The 20132-nt window shown below is 38.8% G+C and overlaps 1 protein-coding gene across 1 annotated transcript; it reads left to right on the top strand.

Moving 5' to 3' along the window:
- The first annotated feature begins 11766 nt into the window (after positions 1-11766).
- Positions 11767-18631, top strand: LOC142630350 (carbonic anhydrase 2-like). Its single transcript, XM_075804343.1, has 9 exons — positions 11767-11898; positions 12662-12723; positions 16320-16451; positions 17169-17217; positions 17390-17506; positions 17584-17637; positions 17751-17836; positions 17999-18104; positions 18257-18631. Exons 2-9 carry the CDS (start codon positions 12677-12679, stop codon positions 18419-18421), a joined length of 756 nt encoding a protein of 251 aa, XP_075660458.1. The 5' UTR covers positions 11767-11898; positions 12662-12676; the 3' UTR covers positions 18422-18631.
- Positions 18632-20132: the final 1501 nt, after the last annotated feature.

Genomic DNA, 20132 nt, shown 5'->3' with positions numbered 1-20132 from the left:
AACATCCCTTCAGGAACTTGTCACTCCAACAGTGATATATTCCAGTGGTAATATGGCTATTGTCCTACAGGAAGTCTTATCCAAAAAATACCACTTCAAAAATGGAGCCTATTCAAATTTGCCAGCCTCCATTAAATTCATCCTTGATAACCTTCAAATGGCCTTTACTCAAAACAGCAATAAGCTTTTCCAAAGAACCCTCAAAGCAATAGAAATCCACCTAGTAAACCTTGAGGCAAAAAATCTATCCTTCCCTAGTCAACTTTTCGGCAAAGAGGATATCCATTCCATGGATAGAAAGACTATCATGGGCACTGACTATGCTAGACTCAGTCTTAAGACTCAGTCTATCTTAAGAAGTGTTGTTGCCAACTTGCTTCCTGAGATACAAACCAGTATTTTAGGATCCAAGGCAATGTTCGAATCATCTGATAAATGGTTTGAGCATTTCAAAGTCTTGATCACCACTCCTTATTCATATGCAAATTTAGGAGATACAGATGATAACCCAATTCAAAATGAGTGGGAGAAGTATTTTGGGAGCAGTCTTAGAGTATATGAGCAACATCATCCTTTTCCAGGACTTCTCATAAACTTTGAAGTAGAACCTGACAAGGACCTTAGCTGGTTATCAAAAATGTTCGAATATGGCTTCATAAAAATGATCAAACTATCAAGCCATGACCAGATCAGCCAGTTTCCACAAATCATCCAACAGGTTTTGAAACAAGTCAAAAGTCCTTTTGTTTTTATCAGATGCTGGAGCACAATCCCACAATGGGAAAGAAACAACTGGATGACAGTCCAACCATCCACTCATCTTGTCCTCATTAATGGCCATACCCATCAAGGGCCCTAGCATGAAGGAGATTCCCACTTATCATATAGATATCCATACACTCTTGCAGACTGTTGGAAAAAGCATTCCACCAATGAAATCCTTGATACTGTGTAAGATTTATGGAGAGACTACCATCATGTTGGTAACACAGGAAGAATTTATGTTTTCACCAACAAACCTTACTCCGCTGCTATACCAAATCTCCACAGGGTTGGTTACATTAATCTCAATTAGTTCATCACAAAAGAACCAGATTATGAGCCATTAATATACTGTGGATTATGCAACCACTATGCTAGATATCACGAGCACAATTGTGATGATGACACCCCATGGGATCCCTATGATGGATATCCATCAGATGCTCTTGATACTGATTAAAGCATCCTGACCCAATAACTCAGGATAAGATTCCAATCTAGTTACTATTCAGAATCAGCACCAGCCACTGATATGAACAGTACTAGCATCCAGCAGATTCCCCGACAAGTTACTATTCATGGAACAGTAAAAGTTACTGTTCATAGACAAAATCATTCAGAATCACTGTTGCTTTCGGTGGAAAGAGTTTTCACCTCAGTAAAAGCATTTCACTCTCCGTGATTCCAGCAGTCTTCAGATGGCATCCAAGGCTCCCTCCAGTCTATATAAGACAGCCACTTCTCCATTCTGGAGCAGGTCCAATTTTAGGAGCAACTTCAGCAACTCCAAAATTCCCTCACTCTTCCAACCAAGAGTTTCTCAGCTTTGCCTCCTCTTTACAACCTTTAGCATTGTAATCAGATGGCTCTAGTCTATTTTCACTTTTGTAATATCATGGCCTCAACCGGCCTTTATCTGTATTTTCCGCACATGGCCTCAACCGCTATATATATTTCTTTACAGTATATGTGAGATTTGTTCGTAGATTCCTTATTAAAATAGAAGAATGAAACAAAGCTCATGAAGATTTATGTAGAAAATTGACTTTGACCCCAAAATGTAGGAAACAAAATGACATTTTCATTTTTTTTAAAATAATAAATACCATATGATTTGAACTTATGGTATGCATTTCATGATAATTACTTTTTACAATCATGCTAGGACATCAATATATATCCTTGCGGTATATGTGAGATTTGTTCCTAGATTCCTTATTAAACTTTAAGAATGAAACAAGACTCATGAAGCTTCATGCAAGAAATTAATTGCAACCTCAAACTATAAGGATCAAAATGGTATTTTCACTTTTTTTTTAATAAGTACCATAAGATTTGAACTTATGGTATGCATTTCATGATAATTACTTTTTTATAATCGTACTAAGACATTATGTTAGTTCATTTAGACCCCTGTACACTCATATTATTTAACCTAATTAATTATATAACCAAGTTGTTACTTAGGTTTATTATTTAGATCTAGGTTAAACACAAACAACCATATCACATAAAGCGAAAAATAAATAACACAGGTGTAGACGCTCATTTTTTGCAAGTCCAACAGGGAGGAAGGCCCAAAGTAATGGGCAAAAGAAAGTAGTATGGAAATGTCATTAAACTGAGTGGCAGGAATGACAGATAGTGGGTCTATAAAGCAAATAAATGGATCCTGGGGAAGTAAATGGGCCTAAAAAGACCCAAAAGAAAGTAACAACGAACCCATGGGCTGTATGGATGTAGGAAGGTAAGAATGGGTCATGGCTGCTACGGCAGACCCAAAGTAATGCAAGTAAGGAAAGTAAGGGGTTATGGAGAACCCGTGAGCCCCAAAGGAAAGGTGAGAAGAACTTGGGCCGAGGAAGCCCAAGAAATAGTAGAAGCCCAAGAAATTAGTAAAAGCCCATGGGAAACACATAATTGAAAAAGGGCTGAGAATGCCCAGGAAAGTAAGTGGGCCAAGGATGCCCAAATGAAAGTAGGTGGGACAAGGGAGCCCACGAGTAGTAAAGGGCCCAGTGAGACTATTGGGCCTTCGAAGAAAGAATGAACAAAAAAAAAAGTCTAAAGTGTCCTAGCAGGCTTGAGTCAAGTAGACTCCACGGCAGGCACAACAGAAATTGTGCGTCAGGAAGCAAGTAACAGGGGTTGGGAATAAAGGCATGGGACGACCCACAATCTAGCAAAGCCCAGCCCATAGAGGATGCAAGCCATAAATGAGGAGTTAGGCGAAATAGCCCACGCCAAAAGAAGCCAAAACAAGCAGCAGACTGAACGATTTGACGATCAGACCGCAGCAGACAGACGAGCAGTAGGTAGAGTTTGAATAAGCACGGAGGCAAGGCATGCGCGAGGCTCAGGCAACACCAGCCTATACCCAGCCAATACAGGAAATGGTGAGGTCATGGGTCAGAGGTAAGGGGGTACGGTCAGGCGGTGAGGAGGGGGGAAAATCCATTTTCATGTTTCCTGCTCAAGCCCTTTTGGAAGTACTATCCTGCTAGGATGACATACTACCCAAAAGAGGTAAAGCTGGGTGGGAACCACCAGGTGCATACCGAGAGAAGTAGAGAGAAGAAGAGTATTCACACCGTGGTAGGTAGAGTGCCACAAGGAGCAAGCAAAACGAAAAAAGCCTTCTCTGTCTGAAACGGAGTGGTGCTGGCTGGGTGACTGACCAGTCAGTGATGATCGGCAAAGAAAACCAATGCCAGAAAAAAACGGTTAAGGGCTAAAATGGTAAAAGCCAAGCACGATTGGCCCTATATAAGGAGCCCTACTGTGCAAGGCTAAGAAAGAGGAGGGGGGGAACAGCAAACCTCTGTGAGATAATCACTGAAATTACAAGAAACAAGGGAGCGAGAGAAACAAAAAGAGAGTAAGAAGAAGAAGAGAGTAAAAACAAAAGAAAAAGGAAAAAGAAGGAAAAAGGATTAAAATAAACAAGAGAGAAGCAGAGAGAATGGAAGGATCGGCATGCACCGAATGGGTTAATCTCCCTCTCCCCTTCTAATCCATGCCCTCTAGCAACAAAAAGGAACTCTACTCGACCCAAGTCACTTAAACCCGTTCTTTCAAAGCGGCTAATCTCCTTCTCAGGGAGATTAGTAGCCTTGAAAGAATGGTTCCCTTTCCTGACGTTGATTCCGCATGATGGTTTGACATGGCAGACTGACTTTTATTTCTTTAAATATGCTTGATTTTCTCTGTTCAATACTTATTCTTTCTGTTATCATTGTGCAAAGCAAGCACCCCTCGTACGGGCCTACTGTCTGTGTTAACTAGATCCTTATCATTGTTTTATTACATCTGCCGGCTATAGTTAATGTAATAGTCTTGCCTGCCGAAAGCATACGACCAGGACCTGACCAACAGAGGCTTTGTTTGTGCACAAACCGGACCAGGAAGGTTTGCTCCCGGACCGGTCCCAACTCCTCGATCCAAAAAACTCTGGGCTTGGTGTGGCGGCAGGCGGCCCAGCCCAACCCTTGCAAAAAAGGCCCACACATTTAAATTGGTGACTCCACTAGGGAGTTGGAAAATAGACGGATACAAAGATCCTCGTAAACAAATGCTGCCAAGATCCAGAACAACATGCAATATGAGTGCTATCTCCTCGTAGGCTGAGTCAAGGCTAGCAACGCCTCATCAGCCCAATCATGCAGAGAACATCAATGAACTGGGGGTTGAGCCCTAACCGCAGGCAAGGAATCCCACTGACGGGATCAATACTTTTGTTGAGGTGCTACAAGCACTGCAGCACTCACAGCAGCAGATGATGGAGGAAATACGCCAGTTAAAGACAGAAAAGACTAAGGAGAAATGAAGCCAGCATGACCCTGACCATGCGGTTGACAAAGAAGAGACGCCAGTCGGAGGTGTCCTGCAGGCTGAAGGACAGCGCTACATCACCATGGCCGAGGTGGCAGCTCTCTTGGAGCAGGAGAGGACCAGAGCGCCCATGGAAAGGTTCTACGCACGTAGCCCCCCTACCCGCTAAGGGTGCTTTGCAAACCATATCTGGAAAGATACGAACCACGCGCCTTTGCACAATACGACGGCAGGAAGGGTAGTGCTGTCGAGCATGTAAGCAAATTCATTGATACTCTTGGCCCATATGTGGCAGATGAGGACTTGTGTCTACGGGAGTTTTCAAAATCACTATGCAAACGTGCCTATACATGGTACATAGGCCTAAAACTAGGATCCATCCCAACCTGGGATGATATGGTGGATGTATTCTGTACTAAGTACTTCCATGGAGAGGAAACAGTAACGCTTGCCACCTTGCAAGCTACTAAACAGAGAAACGAAGAAGACTTGATGGAGTACATCAAGAGATTTAGGGACATAGCGCTGGATTTCTATGACCATTGTGAGGAAAAGACATTGGTCTAGATGTGTATGACAAATATGATCAGAGAGTACAGAGCTATTCTGGAGAACTTGGAAATTTCCCAATTTGCATAGCTATTACAAAAAGCCAGGAAGACAACCCAATCGGTGAAGCCAAGTTCCGACAAAAGGAACGCCCCGCAGGCCATGGCAGCGTCCATCAATGAAAGGAAGAGGAAGACAGACGGGAGGGAATACGATACCCCTTCGCCAATACCATGTACTATTGAGGAATTAGACGTTCTTTTAGACAAGTGATAGCAGACGGAGTTTTTAAGCCCAATCAAGTTGCTAGGGAGACCACAGAGGAAGAATGGAGGGACCCACGCTTCTGCCGCTTGCACAATTATGTGTAACATCCTACGACAGAATGTTGGGCACTCCGCAGGCTGGTGCATCGCAGGATTAAAGAAGGGACCCTGAAGTTGACGCAGCAGGACGTTCGGAGGAACCCTCTCCCGAACCACAAAAGGAAAGGCGTGGCAGCAGTGGTAATCTGTGCAGACCTAGGGGAAGACGAGGAGGAAAACCCAACTCTACCTGCCACGGCCATCACCACCTTGTAGAAAAGCTCTAAGTTCAAAAATCTGTTTGACCAACTAGGTCTCATAGTGAAGGAGCAAAAGACGGCCACAGAAGCTCTGGTAAGCATTGCTTCCGGGGCAGGAATAGAATGCTTGTCGGCAGAAGTGGCAGAGGATAGAGCTCTCCTGCAGGAGTTAACTGAAATCACCTTCAGTGATGGAGATATGGAAGTGGGACATCCTGACCACAAGAGACCCATTTACTTGGCTGCGTCTATAAATTAGATCCCCATCAAGAAAGCCTTGGTGGATATTGGCGCATCGGTGAACCTAGTACCATTAAGCACCCTACAAGCGGTAGAATCTCAGAAAGAAAAATCCAAGGGTGCCCAATGGAAGTAATAGGGTTCGGTGGGAGCAGAGAATACACTGCCGGCCGTATCCAACTGTGGCTAAAAGTAGGTCCCATAGCCTCTTTGGCCCGGTTTCATGTGGTGAAAACGGAGGTGTCGTACCATGTGCTCCTGGGGAGGCCATGGCTTCACAAGCACTGGCTGGTACCATCTACTTACCACCAGTGTGTAAAAGGGAGACTGAATGGCCGCATGATATGTATAGCGGCAAACCCATCACCATTTGAGCAGGCAGAGGCTCATTTAGTGGAAACAATGTTTTACGACCAATGGGCACTGTCTAGGGAAAACTTAGTATCAAAATCAGGGGGTACTTTTGTCCCCAGGTGGGAGGACGTTCGAGATGACCCAGAGCCTGATCTAAGAGAGTTACTCTCTCAGAAGAAGAAGAGAAAGGAAGCGTCTGCCATAGAACTGGGCGATACACCACAATGCGTCAAGATCCGAGGACCCGATAGCAGGATTGTGTATAAATTATGAAGGTGCATGGGGCCCACGGGTGAAACACAAGCGGGCCCTATACGTGAGGAGCAACGCAAAAGCTTGATGTGTTGCATAGCCCAGGAAAACTCAGAAGGAGGAAGCTGTGAAGAAAGAGACAAAGAAATTATGGCAGATAAAGATGTGCAGGTTGCAGTAGAAGAAGAGATGGAGGAAGTCGACTTGGGTCCTTGCCCGCACGAGCCAAGGCCCATCTTAATCAGTTCAAAGTTGTCAGAAAAAGAAAAATTGAAGTTTATACTATTGTTAAAAGAATACAAAGACGTCTTTGCATGGAATTACAGTGAGATGCCAGGATTGGATCCTGGGTTAGTAGTGCACACGTTAAACGTGGACCCGGAGGCCAGGCCAGTAGCCCAGCCTGCCAGAATTTTCCATACTGAAATAGAGGAGCAAATAGGCAAGGAAGTATAGAAATTGTTGGCTACAGGGTTCATTAAGCCTATTTAGCATCCACGTTGGTTATCCAACATCGTGCCAATAAAGAAGAAGAATGGGCAGATAAGGTGTTGTGTAGATTCAGAAATCTTAATAAGGCCTACCCAAAAGATGAGTTCCCATTGCCAAACATGGACCAATTAATAGATTCTGTAGCAGGAAATGCCATGTTCTCCTTTATGGACGGGTTTAGTGGATACAACCAGATCAGAATGGCGCTACAGGATGTGGAGAAGACTGCCTTTAGAACACTTATAGGCAACTTTTACTATACAGTAATGTCGTTTGGGTTGAAGAACGTAGGTGCAACTTATCAAAGGTCAATGACATCCATATTCCATGACATGATGCATCAAGAGCTAGAGGACTACGTGGACGACATAGTGGTGAAGTCAAAAAGGCGGGAAGAACACATTCAAGTGTTGAGAAGGGTATTCGAAAGATATAGAACCTTCAAGCTTAGAATGAATCCCCTCAAGTGCGCATTCAGAGTATCTTCAGGGAAATTTTTGGGTTTTGTGGTCCATAGCAAAGGAATAGATGTGGACCCAGGCAAAGCTATAGCCATAGCCACTATGAAACCTCCAGCCACAGTGAAGGAGTTAAAAAGTTTCTTGGGGAATATCTCATACATTCGAAGATTCATCCCCGAGCTAGCATCCATCACCTCTGCCTTCGGGAAATTGCTAAAAAAGAGGCAAAGCTTCGAATGGGGGAGGCACAGCAGGCAGCCTTTAAAAGGTTACAGCAGATTATGATGAACCTCCCTATAATACAAGCTCCAGTCCGCAAGAAGCCACTATTGCTGTACTTAACCACCAACCAATATGCTGTGGGCGCGCTGATCGCTCAGGAAGATGCAAACGGAGTGGAACAGCCAGTAAATTACATCAGTCGAGCCCTAAAAGTCGCAGAAAGTCGCTACCCAAGGGCAGAAAGGGCATGTTTGGCTATTGTGTATGCCTTACAAAGGTTACGACACTATTTCCTGGACTATGAGGTGTGGCTGATGACTAAGTCCCATGCTATCAATGCCTTATTGCGACAGCCAATTCTCTCCGACAGGATATCCCAATGGTTGTTGCAATTATCACAATACGATCTGAAAGCGAGAACGCCCAAAGCGATGAAGAGCCAGGCTATAGCGGACATGTTGGCACAGTTCCCAAGAGAAGAGGAATTCCCGCTGGATGATGAAGTCCTAGGGGAAGTAGCTGCGGTAGAGGAAGTTGGGGAACGGTGGTTAATGAAGTTTGACTGGTCTTTTACTTCCCAATCAGGGGGAGTGGGAGTGGTTCTGTATCATGAAGAAAACGAGGTTGTAGCGCTATCATTCAAACTGAAAATTCCCCTATTCAAATAACAAGGCAGAATATGAAGCCTACCTAACTGGGTTGGCCACGACCCTGGAGATGGGGGTTAAACACTTGAAGGAACCCAAAGTAATGGGCAGATAGTGGGTCTATAAAGCAAATAAATGGATCCTGAGGAAGTAAATTGGCCTAAAAAGGCCTAGAAGAAAGTAACAACGAACCCATGGGCTGTATGGATGTAGGAAGGTAAGAATGGGTCATGGCTGCTACGGCAAGCCCAAAGTAATGCAAGTAAGGAAAGTAAGGGGCTATGGAGAACCCGTGAGCCCCAAAGGAAAGGTGAGAAGAACTTGGGCCAAGGAAGCCCAAGAAGTTAGTAAAAGCCCATGGAAAACATAGAACTGAAAAAGGGCCGAGGATGCCCAGGAAAGTAAGTGGACCAAGGACGCCCAAATGAAAGTAGGTGGGACAAAGGAGCCCGCGAGTAGTAAATGGCCCAGTGAGACTATTGGGCCTTCGAAGAAAGAATGAACAGAAAAAAGCCTAAAGTGGCCTAGCAAGCTTGAGTCAAGTAGACTCCACAGCAGGCACAACAGAAATTGTACGTTAGGAAGCAAGTAACAGGGGTTAGGAATAAAGGCATGGGACGGCCCACAATCTGGCAAAGCCCAGCCCATAGAGGATGCAAGCCATAAATGAGGAGTCAGGCGAAACAGCCCACATCAAAAGAAGCCAAAACAAGTAGCACATTGGAAGATTTGACGATCAGACCACGGCAGACAGACGAGCAGTAGGCAGAGTTTGAATAAGCACGGAGGTAAGGCACGCATGAGGCTCAGGCACCACTAGCCTGTACCCAGCCAATACAGGAAATGGTGAGGTCATGAGTCAGAGGTAAGGGGGTATGGTCTGACGGTGGGGAGGGGGAAAACCCATTTTCATGTTTCCTGCTCAAGCCCTTTTGGAAGTACTGTCCTGCTGGGATGACATACTACCCAAAAGAGGTAAAGCTAGGTGGGAACCACTAGGTGCATGCCGAGAGAGGTAGAGAGAAGAAGAGTATTCACACCGTGGCAGGTAAGAGTGCCACAAGGAGCAAGCAAAACGAAAAAAGCCTTCTCTGTCTGAAACGGAGTGGTGCTGGCTGGGTGACTGACCAGTCAGTGATGGTCGGCAAAGAAAACCCATGCCAGACAAAAACGGTTAAAGGCTAAAATGGTAAAAGCTAAGCACGGCTAACCCTATATAAGGAGCCCTACTGTGCAAGGCCAAGAAAGAGGTTGGGGGGGGGGGGAACAACAAACCTCTGTGAGATAATCACTGAAATTACAAGAAACAGGGGAGTGAGAGAAACAAAAAGAGAGTAAGAAGAAGAAGAGAGTAAAAACAAAAGAAAAAGGAAAAAGAAGGAAAAAGGATTAAAAGAAACAAGAGAGAAGCAGAGAGAATGGAAGGATTGGCATGCACCGAATGGGTTAATCTCCCTCTCCCCTTCTAATCCATGCCCTCTGGCAACACAAAGGAACTCTACTCGACCCAAGTCACTTAGGCTCGTTCTTTCATAGTGGCTAATCTCCTTCTCAGGGAGATTAGTAGCGTTGAAGGAATGGTTCCCCTTCCTAACGTTGATTCCGTAGGATGGTTTGACACGGCAGGCTGACTTTTATTTCTTTAAATACGCTTGATTTTCTCTGTTCAATACTTAATCTTTCTGTTATCATTGTGCAAAGCGGGCACCCTTCATACGGGCCCACTGTCTGTGTTAACTAGATCCCTATTATTGTTTTATTACATCTGCCTGCTATGCTGAAAGCATACGACCAGGACCTGACCAACAAAGGCTTTGTTTGTGCACAAACCGGACCAGGAAGGTTTGCTCCCAGACCGGTCCCAACTCCTCGATCCAAAAAACTCTGGGCCTGGTGTGGCGGCAGGCGGCCCAACCTAACACTTGCAAAAAAGGCCCACACAACAGGCGATATGATGGCCCAGGAAAATCAATGAAACCATCTAGTTTCAAGGTAAAAAACCTGAGGACGATTTAATCTAAACTATTCTCAAGGCAACAAATTCACTATGATAGAATGAAAGTGTTTACAATAGATTTTCCCCTAAATTTAAAGTTACCTCTTATAGTACTTACTTAATCTAAAGTTACCTCTTGTAGTACTTACTCACGTGACCGCATGCAATTTCGAATCCATAGACTCTTCTATCTGAATAACACCGGTAGAAGATCTGAGAGAGCTTTGGGTACAAAAAATCTAAATCTACAATTGGAGGCACAAGATGAACTCTTCTCTCTCTAAAAACCCCTCCTAGGGTTAGCTTATAATGTTCTTTAAATACTGCAAAAAACGGATCGTGATTTGAGCTTGAAACGAACAAATTATGAGTTTTTTACGTTTGCTGATTTTTGATGATGTGTGACTCTCGACCGATCAAATATCAATTGAGAGAACCAAATTGCATCTCACGTTTTTTATTCTGAATTTGAGTTTTTTTGTCTTAGACTTGAAAGTACACTATTTTAATTTAATGAGACTTATTTTTTATTATGGTTTGCCAACACTACAAATTCAAATTCTAATGCATTAATATAATTCTTTGGGGGTGATATTTGTCTCTAGATTCCTTGTATAAAATATATAAATGAAACATGGCGTATGGCTGTGTCCATAAAAACTTAGACCCCTACCTCTTGACTGGGAGGTTACCCAGAAGTCGTTAAAATCACATTTGATGCATTGATGCTCTTACCTAACCAATAAAAAACTATTTTTTTACCTTAATATTTCAAACTTTGGATTCCCAAGACTTAGAAAAAATTGAAAAGATAATCTTTTAATCACATGTTCACTCCTCGTATACCTAACCGAAGTAGACATTTTTGTTTCTGAACCAAAAAACAGTACTTACTCCTCTAACTTTATTAAAAAAGAACAAAAACAATAGCATATTTAACTATAACTATTTGGAGATTTTACTAGTGTACTGGCTGGCAGCCTCAAACATACTCATGTTTGTCCAATTTATTGCAAAAAATCGTTGTAACATGTTTTTTTTTTTTTTAATGGTTATAATATGCTATTAACCTCGTAATTTGAACTCTTTTTTTCTTAAATTCTAAAGTATTTTTTCACGAAGAAGTGTCAATTAAGTTATAAGATTTCTGTAAGTATAATGTAAGGAGAAACTGCATGGCTTAAAAAATGTTATTCATATGTCATTAGCTCGGAAACATTGATTAATTTCATTTTCATCAAGAAAAAGGAAAACATTACATATAGAGACGTGTTTGTTTCAATATGTGAAATTAAGAAAATTTTGTTTCCCTTGTATTTTATGTTGACTAGACAATCAAATGTGGTCCAGTTGTTTTTCCTGTGAAACACGTTTCTGATAAGAAGATAAGATGAACATGTTCATTGTAAGCATAGAGACTTGGCTTATAAATAGAGACCTTCACTCAGTGCAAGATACGTGTGCAAGTATAGGTTTACATTAGGCAGCAAATTCTACAAAATTTCAAAGAGAAATCCTTAGAATTCGGTCTGTTAATTCTTATATTTTCTGAATACTATTATGTGCTTCACCATTTATGTTTTTTCTAGCTAAGAATATCATATATATACTTTGGTCCTAATTATTCTAGGTTACATTTCCATTAGAATTTTATAATGTTTTAGCCTTGATTACCATTTAATTTAGAGAATTTTCTTCATTTCTTATTAATATATTTTTTGACTTTCCAGTAAATGGAATTTATGCTTTCAAACTGCATCATACTTTGGTCCTAATTATTCTAGCTAGGTTACAATTTCATTATATTTAACATTGTTCTTTTCTTTTTATAAATTTTTCCAAGTTTAACTTATATTTTTCAAACAAAATCATATTTTTTCCTAATTATTATAGGTTACATTACATAGGACTTTTTACTTTGATTGCCATTTTAGTTAATTTTATTTTCTTCTTATAGAATTTTCCAAGTTTAATACATGGAGCTCTACTATAAGCTTTCTTCTTTTATTATTATTATTATTATTTTTTAAGACAAGTATATATATCTTGTGGTTCTTTTTTTTATAAATTTTTTTTTTTTTGAATTTCAGAGAACAACTTTCTTCTTTAGAAACAATCAACTATTAAGTATATACTGGTAATTTCATGATGGTTTTTAAAAAAATTTCTTTTAATGTCAGTTCGTTAAATTTTTAATCCAATTTAAGTTAGAAAAATGAAGCTTTTTTATTTACAAATGATTAATTCTGTATATGCTTCACTTTATAATTTACATTTCCTTAACTTGCAGAAAGAAGTTTTACCTATGGGGTCATTGGAGGAGGCCATTGAAGGATTGAAGAAGTTTCTCAGGTTTTACCACTTGTTCAGAAACCCTTTTTTTGTCATATAGGTGTAAATATAAGAAATTTTCATAGAGGTTTAGAATCTTTAGATAGCATCACTAACCTTTCCACTAGGTGATATGAAATGTTGGTGTAAGAAGCTAAAATATAAACTAACCTAAACTTCTCCTAACAACGCACCGAAACAAAAAACTAAAAAGTTTAAAAAGAGTGATTCTATGGATACTACAAATATGACCTTGATCTTATACAGGTACGGAGCTAAGATCCGGAGTTAGGAGGACTATAGTATAAAAAGAAAATTATTATGAAATTTCGAGAAAAAAAATTGAGAAAGTTATAAAATTTCAATTAGTATTAACAAACAGTCAACAAAGACAAAAACACAACTATTAACTATACTATTTATCTATTTTGTATCATTTGTGGCTAAAACAAATTCAATTTATATAATAATAATAATAATAATAATAATAAATCACCCACTTTTTTTTTTTTTGCTAGGTAAATGAGGGGGATAGAACCCCCGAGCTCTAGATATACAGGGACACCGGGTGCCACTAGGCTACAAGGCCCAGTGGCATAAAAAATAACACACTAACATAATTGGGTCCCGCCTCATGTATTTATTGCTATACTTAAACAGTTGCAGGAACCTAGGTGAAATTTTTTATCCAAACAGTAATTTTGGTCCCATTTGATCCACTAGTTTTTTATTTTTGTTGTAGAGAAAATATCTTTCAATGTACTGACTCACTGCACACATGAGTGATTATTGAAACAGATAAAGAGAGAAAGATAGAGGCATTAAGCTCTCTGCCCCTTAGGGATGGCAATGGGGCGGGGCAGGGCCGAAGAATGGGGTCTTCATCCCCGCCCCGCATGGTTTTGTTTTGCCCTATTCCCGCTCCGCCCCGCCCGTTATGACGGGGAAAACTTTCTCACCCCATCCCCGCCCCTTGGGGCCTCGCGTAGCCCTACCCCACCCTGTAAAACTCTATTTTTTGTTAATTTTCCCTACAACTAGTACAATTTTTTAATGAAATCTATTTCATTAATAAAAATATACTTGAAATTACAACTAAATTTATCCCATCAAATCAAATTAATTTTTAGAAAAAATTGAATAATATATCCAAGAGTTTAACAAGACAATCATAAAAAAAAAAAATCTCATAGTATAACACAAAACAAAATAAAGACAGAGGACCACATTTGGTAAAATAAAATATGCTAATATTAATATGTTCGTTTAAATATTAGGGTTTTAGGGTATGAAAAATTTTACATTATAACCCTTAGTAAAGCGGGGCATGGCGGGGCGGGGCGGGGCGGGGACGGGGACGGGCGGGGCGGGGTGGGTCTAAAAAGTTTAAATCCGTCCCTGCCCCTCCCCGTGATGCGGGGCTAAAATCTTGCCCCATCCCCGCCCCACCACCTTTGCGGGGCGGGGAAAACCCGTGCAGGGCGAAGTGGGGAGGGGTGGGTTTAGTGGGGCAGGGAAAAATTGCCATCCCTATTGCCCTCTCTTCTCTATTTCAGATAGTATAAGGGAATTGAGAAAGTGAAAAGATAGAGATCTCAAATGAGAGAGAGATAGAAATACCAGATTTAGAGGCTGAAGTGCAACTTTGTCATATGTGTTGTGCTAGAAGTGTGCTTAATCTGCTACCAAGTTGTGTTGCAGTTCAGCGTCTCTCTCATTTAGGGTTTTTTTTTTTTTTTTCTTCTTTTTGGGAATTTGATGGAAGGATCAAAACTTTAAATTCATAGATTAGTTTTGTTTCAAAAATTTTTAAGGGCTGGGCTTTTTTTTTGGGTAAAATTGGTAGATTAGGCTAAATTTTGTAACTTCCATATTGTTGATTTTGTTATGGGGCTTATTTTCTTGGGTTTTCTTGGGCTTACATACTAATAATTTTTTTTTCCAAAATAGTGGCCCCCCCAAAGCCAAAGAATGGCTCCATCCCTGATCATATATGATTTACCAACTGATGTGTTAACTTCTAAATATAAAGCAAAAAAGTAATTAAAATTTTATTTAATATATTGTTTATGTGGCACCAATTATATTTATTATTATACTATTTTTTTAACTCTTTGTAATAGATTTAATATTTTCCTTTTAGAAAATCATTAAGGCTTTAGATATTTATTATTTGAGATGGAGAAATTATATTTTAACATGTGATGATGTGTAAATAATTGTTTTTTAGTGTAGAAATATATCATCCCTTTATAGTGTGATAATTTTGTTTCGGGTCAAGGGATAACAATAGAAATACAACCTTTGTCATTGTCTCAACAAACACAACATTCACAAATTACAAAGAAAATCTACGCATAACAAGTTCCTTCACGTGGAAAACATGGCTTTGAAACCTGGACCATTAATAGAACTGGACAAATGAGAGGTTCAAGATTTTTAAGGTTGAACCGAGGTCGGACCGTAATGATGTCATAAATTATTTAATAATAAAATAAAATTCAAATAATATAATAATGAGCAATCTTGATTTAAAAAATATATAGAAATTAAATAATTTTCAAGTATATTATCGCAAATTTAAATAATGAAAAATAAAAAATAATAAAGCATAAAACTATACATTAAAATTACAATTAATCATTCAAGTATTTAGTTATAATGATTATTTTATTGGTATGTTTAATGTTTTATATAATACTTTGAAGTAAATAAAGAGAGGTTTTTTTTTTTAGAATAAAAATAGGAAAAATAAAAACAAAAGCTGAATCAGCAGAAATAAAAATACAAAATTGTCAACTCTTTAAAATCAAATGTCACTATTTACTGTCCCGTCACCTAGGGCCCTAGGCCAAGTCTCAGCATTGGCCTTTTAAGTTTAAACTAAAGGAAATTTAAATAATCAATGAAAAGAACCAACTCATTTCCCACTAAAATAACGGTTTCTAAACAATCTGATACAATTTTCCAAGCAATTTGATAAACTTCTTTTCAGTCCCTTACTTCGTCCTCCAACCCATTCTCAATTTTCATCTCTTCCTCTCCCCCACTTTCTCTATTTCTGTGTCTTCCGCAGTTCCTCAAAAAATTTGTAACAACAAGTCTCTCTTTTACAGGTTTGATCTTCATTCACTCTACCTCCTTCTCTCTCTGCCTCACTCTTTCTTCTTTAAAGAACAGATCCGGCAACAGGAAGATGTTTTATATAAAGACCGAAACTATCCATCACCACTTATGTTGTGAGATTTTTTAGAGAAGTAACCAGCAAACCCGTGTCCGGTTTTGAAAACCGCACGGTTTGACCGCGGTTCAAGGGGTTTGCTGCAAAAATGGAATTTCCAGTTTTGTAAGTTTAAAAAACCAGAGTGTTCATCGGTTTTTGGTTAATCCAGTCTGACCGTACAGACCAGTCCAGATTTAAAAACCATGGTGGAAAAAGCATTCACAAGACATTATTATTTGTTGACTCAGAACTTTGGCATGTTTACAATTCCATATGTATTGTTGAAATGAAAAGATTGCTACCAATTAGAGAAGCAAAAATTAATGTTATGCTTTCTAACCATACCAAACATTCCATGAGATTGTTGACTAAACTCTATTTTACTTGGCTGCAGTGACAAGGATGATGTGGCAATTGCACAAATTAAGAAGTTGATAACTGGATTGCAAGAGAGAGATCCCAATGAATTTGACCCAGTTAAAAGGATTTTAGAAGGGTTTCAACACTTCAAGATCAACAAATTTGAGTATGATACCACTTGTTATGCCACTAGAAAAGTACTTTCAAAATACAAGCATATGATACCTTTATCATATATATGAATTCTCTTGCACTTATATGCCCCTTGAGCTATTATGAGTATACAAAAGGCTACAATTTATGGAAAATTATTGTATTTTTTGAATGTATAATAAAAAGTACTTATTCAGCAACAAAAAAAAAAAAAAAAAAGTACTTTCTCATCTCATATAAATTGCGAGTCTTATCATGAATTTAATTAATGACTCATCATTATGTGAGAGGAGTACGTATTAATTGTACTCTTGAAATGCTATAGTTTCCCAAAATTTATAAGACACTTATAAACTTACATTTTCTCTTTTATAAATATTACTAACGGAAAATTATTAAGTACTCCTGGAGTACCATAAATGTGTACTCCCTTCTCTCACATAAATAGTGAGCTCCACTAATTAATTCGTGATAGGACCTACCATTTACATGAGCAGAGAGAGTACACAATAATTTTCCATTGCTAACAGATGCTCTAAAGTATCCATTAATGAACTATTTTAGAAAACGTTTTATTGTAAATTAAAAAAGCTATTAAAAAATCAATTATCTTTTCATTTTCCCATAAATTTTTTTTCCTAAAATGATTCATTAATAAATACCTTAAGCGCTCGCATTAACCAAACCCCTCTTTTAATTTTTATAATTTTCTTTGGTTTGCTCTTTGCAGCAAGCATCCTAAATTGTACGATAAACTTGCTGAAGGCCAGTGGCCAAAGGTACCATCTAGACATCACTACTTACCATTTCTACTTTTCCAACCTGGTTAGAAGATATCAAAGAGTTCATGTGCAATTCTTTTGTGATTATAAAAATAGAAACAATAAAAAAAAAACTTAATTTATGTCTATGATTTATAAATGATATTAATGTACTTAATTTATGGTGCAGTTTTTGGTATTCGCTTGCTCAGACTCCAGGGTGTGTCCCTCTCATATCCTGGACTTTCAACCTGGGGAAGCCTTTATGGTCCGCAACATTGCTAACATGGTTCCTGCATTTGACAAGGTTTCCCACATAATCCTTCATAATCAATTTTGTTAAATTCAACTTTTTAAAATGCTAATATAATTGATATTGTATAGCTGAAATACTCTGGAGTAGGCGCTGCCATTGAATATGCAGTCTCAGTTCTTGAGGTGAATTCATTTATTTCTCCAAAATTTCTTGTTTTGTTTATTCAATTTTTCCATGTTTCTTTTCAATTTTGTAACTAGGATATCTAAGTGTTACAAGAAATAAAATTTTACAGGTGCAAAATATCCTGGTCATTGGACACAGTCGATGTGGTGGGATAAAGAGGCTTATGACTCATCCTGAGGACAATTCTGCTCCTTTGTAAGGCTTTCTACATACAGTTTTATATCTAGCAAAATTCAAGTACATTCTTTGACATACACTCAATTTAATCAACCAACCAATTGGGTCTAAAATAAATAGGGCAATGAAGTTAAGCTAGAATTACAATTAACATATTTCATCTGTCCAATTGATGTGCAGTGACTTCATAGATGAGTGGGTCAAAATTGGATTACCTGCAAAGGTCAAGGTCCAAGCAGAGTTTGGTGACTTGCCATTGGAGGATCAATGTAAACATTGTGAAAAGGTTAGCTCTATTTTACCATGTTGTTTCAACTCTAATCATGATTCAAAAGAGAGAAAAAGCACAGAAGAAATATTGACTTTAATTATAGAGAAGGTTTACTACCTAAACGATTTTGAAGATAATCATATTTGTGTGTATATGTTGTTATGCAGCAATCAGTGAAGTTATCACTGTGTAACTTAGAAACTTATCCATATGTTCAAAGGGGGCTGGCAAACAAGAAGCTGAGGTTGATGGGTGGCTACTATGATTTTGTTCATGGAAAATTTGAGCTCTTGGAGTTTGAGCCTCACTTTCACCATCTCTTCTCCACATGATCAGTCTCAATTGTATCAAGAAAAGTTGATACTATTTTCCTTGCCCTACTTCACATATGCACTACTGTATTTCCCTTTATGGACAATAATATCAACATGCAACAAATAAAAGCAGAGTAGCTCTTTGTGTGTTCGCTTTTGTATGTTGATCTTTGTTACCCTTTAAATTCCCAGTGCCAACTTGTGCAATAATAATTATGTTCTTTCCTACATATGCTTAAGATTTTAGATTTTTGTGTAATAAAATCAATTTGATGCCAATGTATCTAATGCAAACTCTTTGATGAGTGCTCACTTATTGGTAGCCACAATTACATAGAAAAAGTATATAAAAAGTCCAAATCCCCTAACTGGTTCAAGTTGTTGTCTCTATTTTGAGAATGAAAGTTCTTTCTTTAGCAAAGAAATCATTGAAGGCCGTTGCCTTTAAAGTGACAGACAAAACTCATGAAGAAGAATTCTAAAAAGCAGAGGGGTTATGGAGTTTCACATTCCCAAAATTGCGTTTTCAGAGAAACCGGTCCCCTACGTCTTAACTCTTAACATCTAAATAAAGATCGGAGGAAAGTGGAGGATTCAATAACATCCCCCCAAATGAATGATCAGTGAAGGAACACGAGTTTGGCCAACAACCAAAGAAATATGGGGGAAGCAAGGCCTTTTGGTAAAGAGGTCTTCAAGCTAATTCTTAGTAGAGTCGAATTGGCATTGTAAATCTTTTAGAATCACCTATTCTCTAACAAGCTCAGTCAAGAGTAGTAACCATTTTGCAGTCTTTGAATCTAGTATTGAATTTTCCATTAGATACTTCAATGGATCCATATAAGTAATCAATAGGACCTAAAATGTGAGCATGTAGTGTCTAAGCTTTTGGGTGACCCAAACTAAAGCTACACACGTTTTCTCTAAACAGGTACACTCACATACATTTCTACTTTCTTGTGTATCTTATCATACAAAGAGCAGTAGTTGCTCGTTGGTATATGGCTTATTATTTAGTATGAAGGGTATCACCTTTTAACAGTTGTGCCCTATAGAGTAAAGAAGAAAGTTTTCTCCATGTCCTTATGACGGTTTGTTTTTAGCTTGAAAAACCATCCATAAATGAGAGTAGTGCATGGTCTACCATATTATCCACCAAGTATGGGTTAATGTGAAGTTATATTTGGCACAAACTTTGCTTAAATGTCTGAAGTCGACGCAAATGCAGACTTTCCCATCTTTCTTAGGTATTGTGACCATATTGACTAACAATTCGAGATAGTTTACCACTTTAAGGAATCTGACATTGTATTTTTTCTCTTCCTTAATTTTTAGGGTCCATGTGGGTTTCATTCTTATAAGTTTTTGCTCAACTGGCTTCATGTCTCGATAGGTCGGTATCTTGTAATAATGCGTTCAATTTCTTCTTTTACAGATTGAGGCTGTGCCTTCACTTGTTGAGCAAGTTCAGGATTTTCATTACAACTTCTAAGTTTTAAGCACCTTAAGCTCATTAATGAAATCTATATCTATATCTATATATTACTAAAAGTTGGAGCATAGTATTTATTATTGCTACGCTCCTGTTGAGCCACATCAGCAACTACGTTATTCATTTATTTTTTTTATTTTCTTTTCTCTATTATAACTTTTCATCCCCCTATTTTCAAAAAAAAAACTCATCTTCTTCCTATTAGTTCACACACTTCTTCCAACCTTTCTCTTTCCT

Source organism: Castanea sativa, chromosome 4 (genome assembly GCF_040712315.1).
Source record: "Castanea sativa cultivar Marrone di Chiusa Pesio chromosome 4, ASM4071231v1".
Lineage (NCBI taxonomy): Eukaryota > Viridiplantae > Streptophyta > Magnoliopsida > Fagales > Fagaceae > Castanea > Castanea sativa.
This window is presented reverse-complemented; position numbering and strand designations above follow the sequence as displayed.

What these genes read in the sequence shown, in the direction of transcription:
- LOC142630350 (XM_075804343.1), top strand. Translation starts at nt 12,677, where the DNA reads ATGGGGTCATTGGAGGAGGCCATTGAAGGATTGAAGAAGTTTCTCAG. An exon ending in TTCAAGATCAACAAATTTGA is followed by an intron (nt 16,452 to 17,168) that starts GTATGATACCAC and finishes TGCTCTTTGCAG; the next exon opens with CAAGCATCCTAAATTGTACG. An exon ending in AATGTAAACATTGTGAAAAG is followed by an intron (nt 18,105 to 18,256) that starts GTTAGCTCTATT and finishes GTTGTTATGCAG; the next exon opens with CAATCAGTGAAGTTATCACT.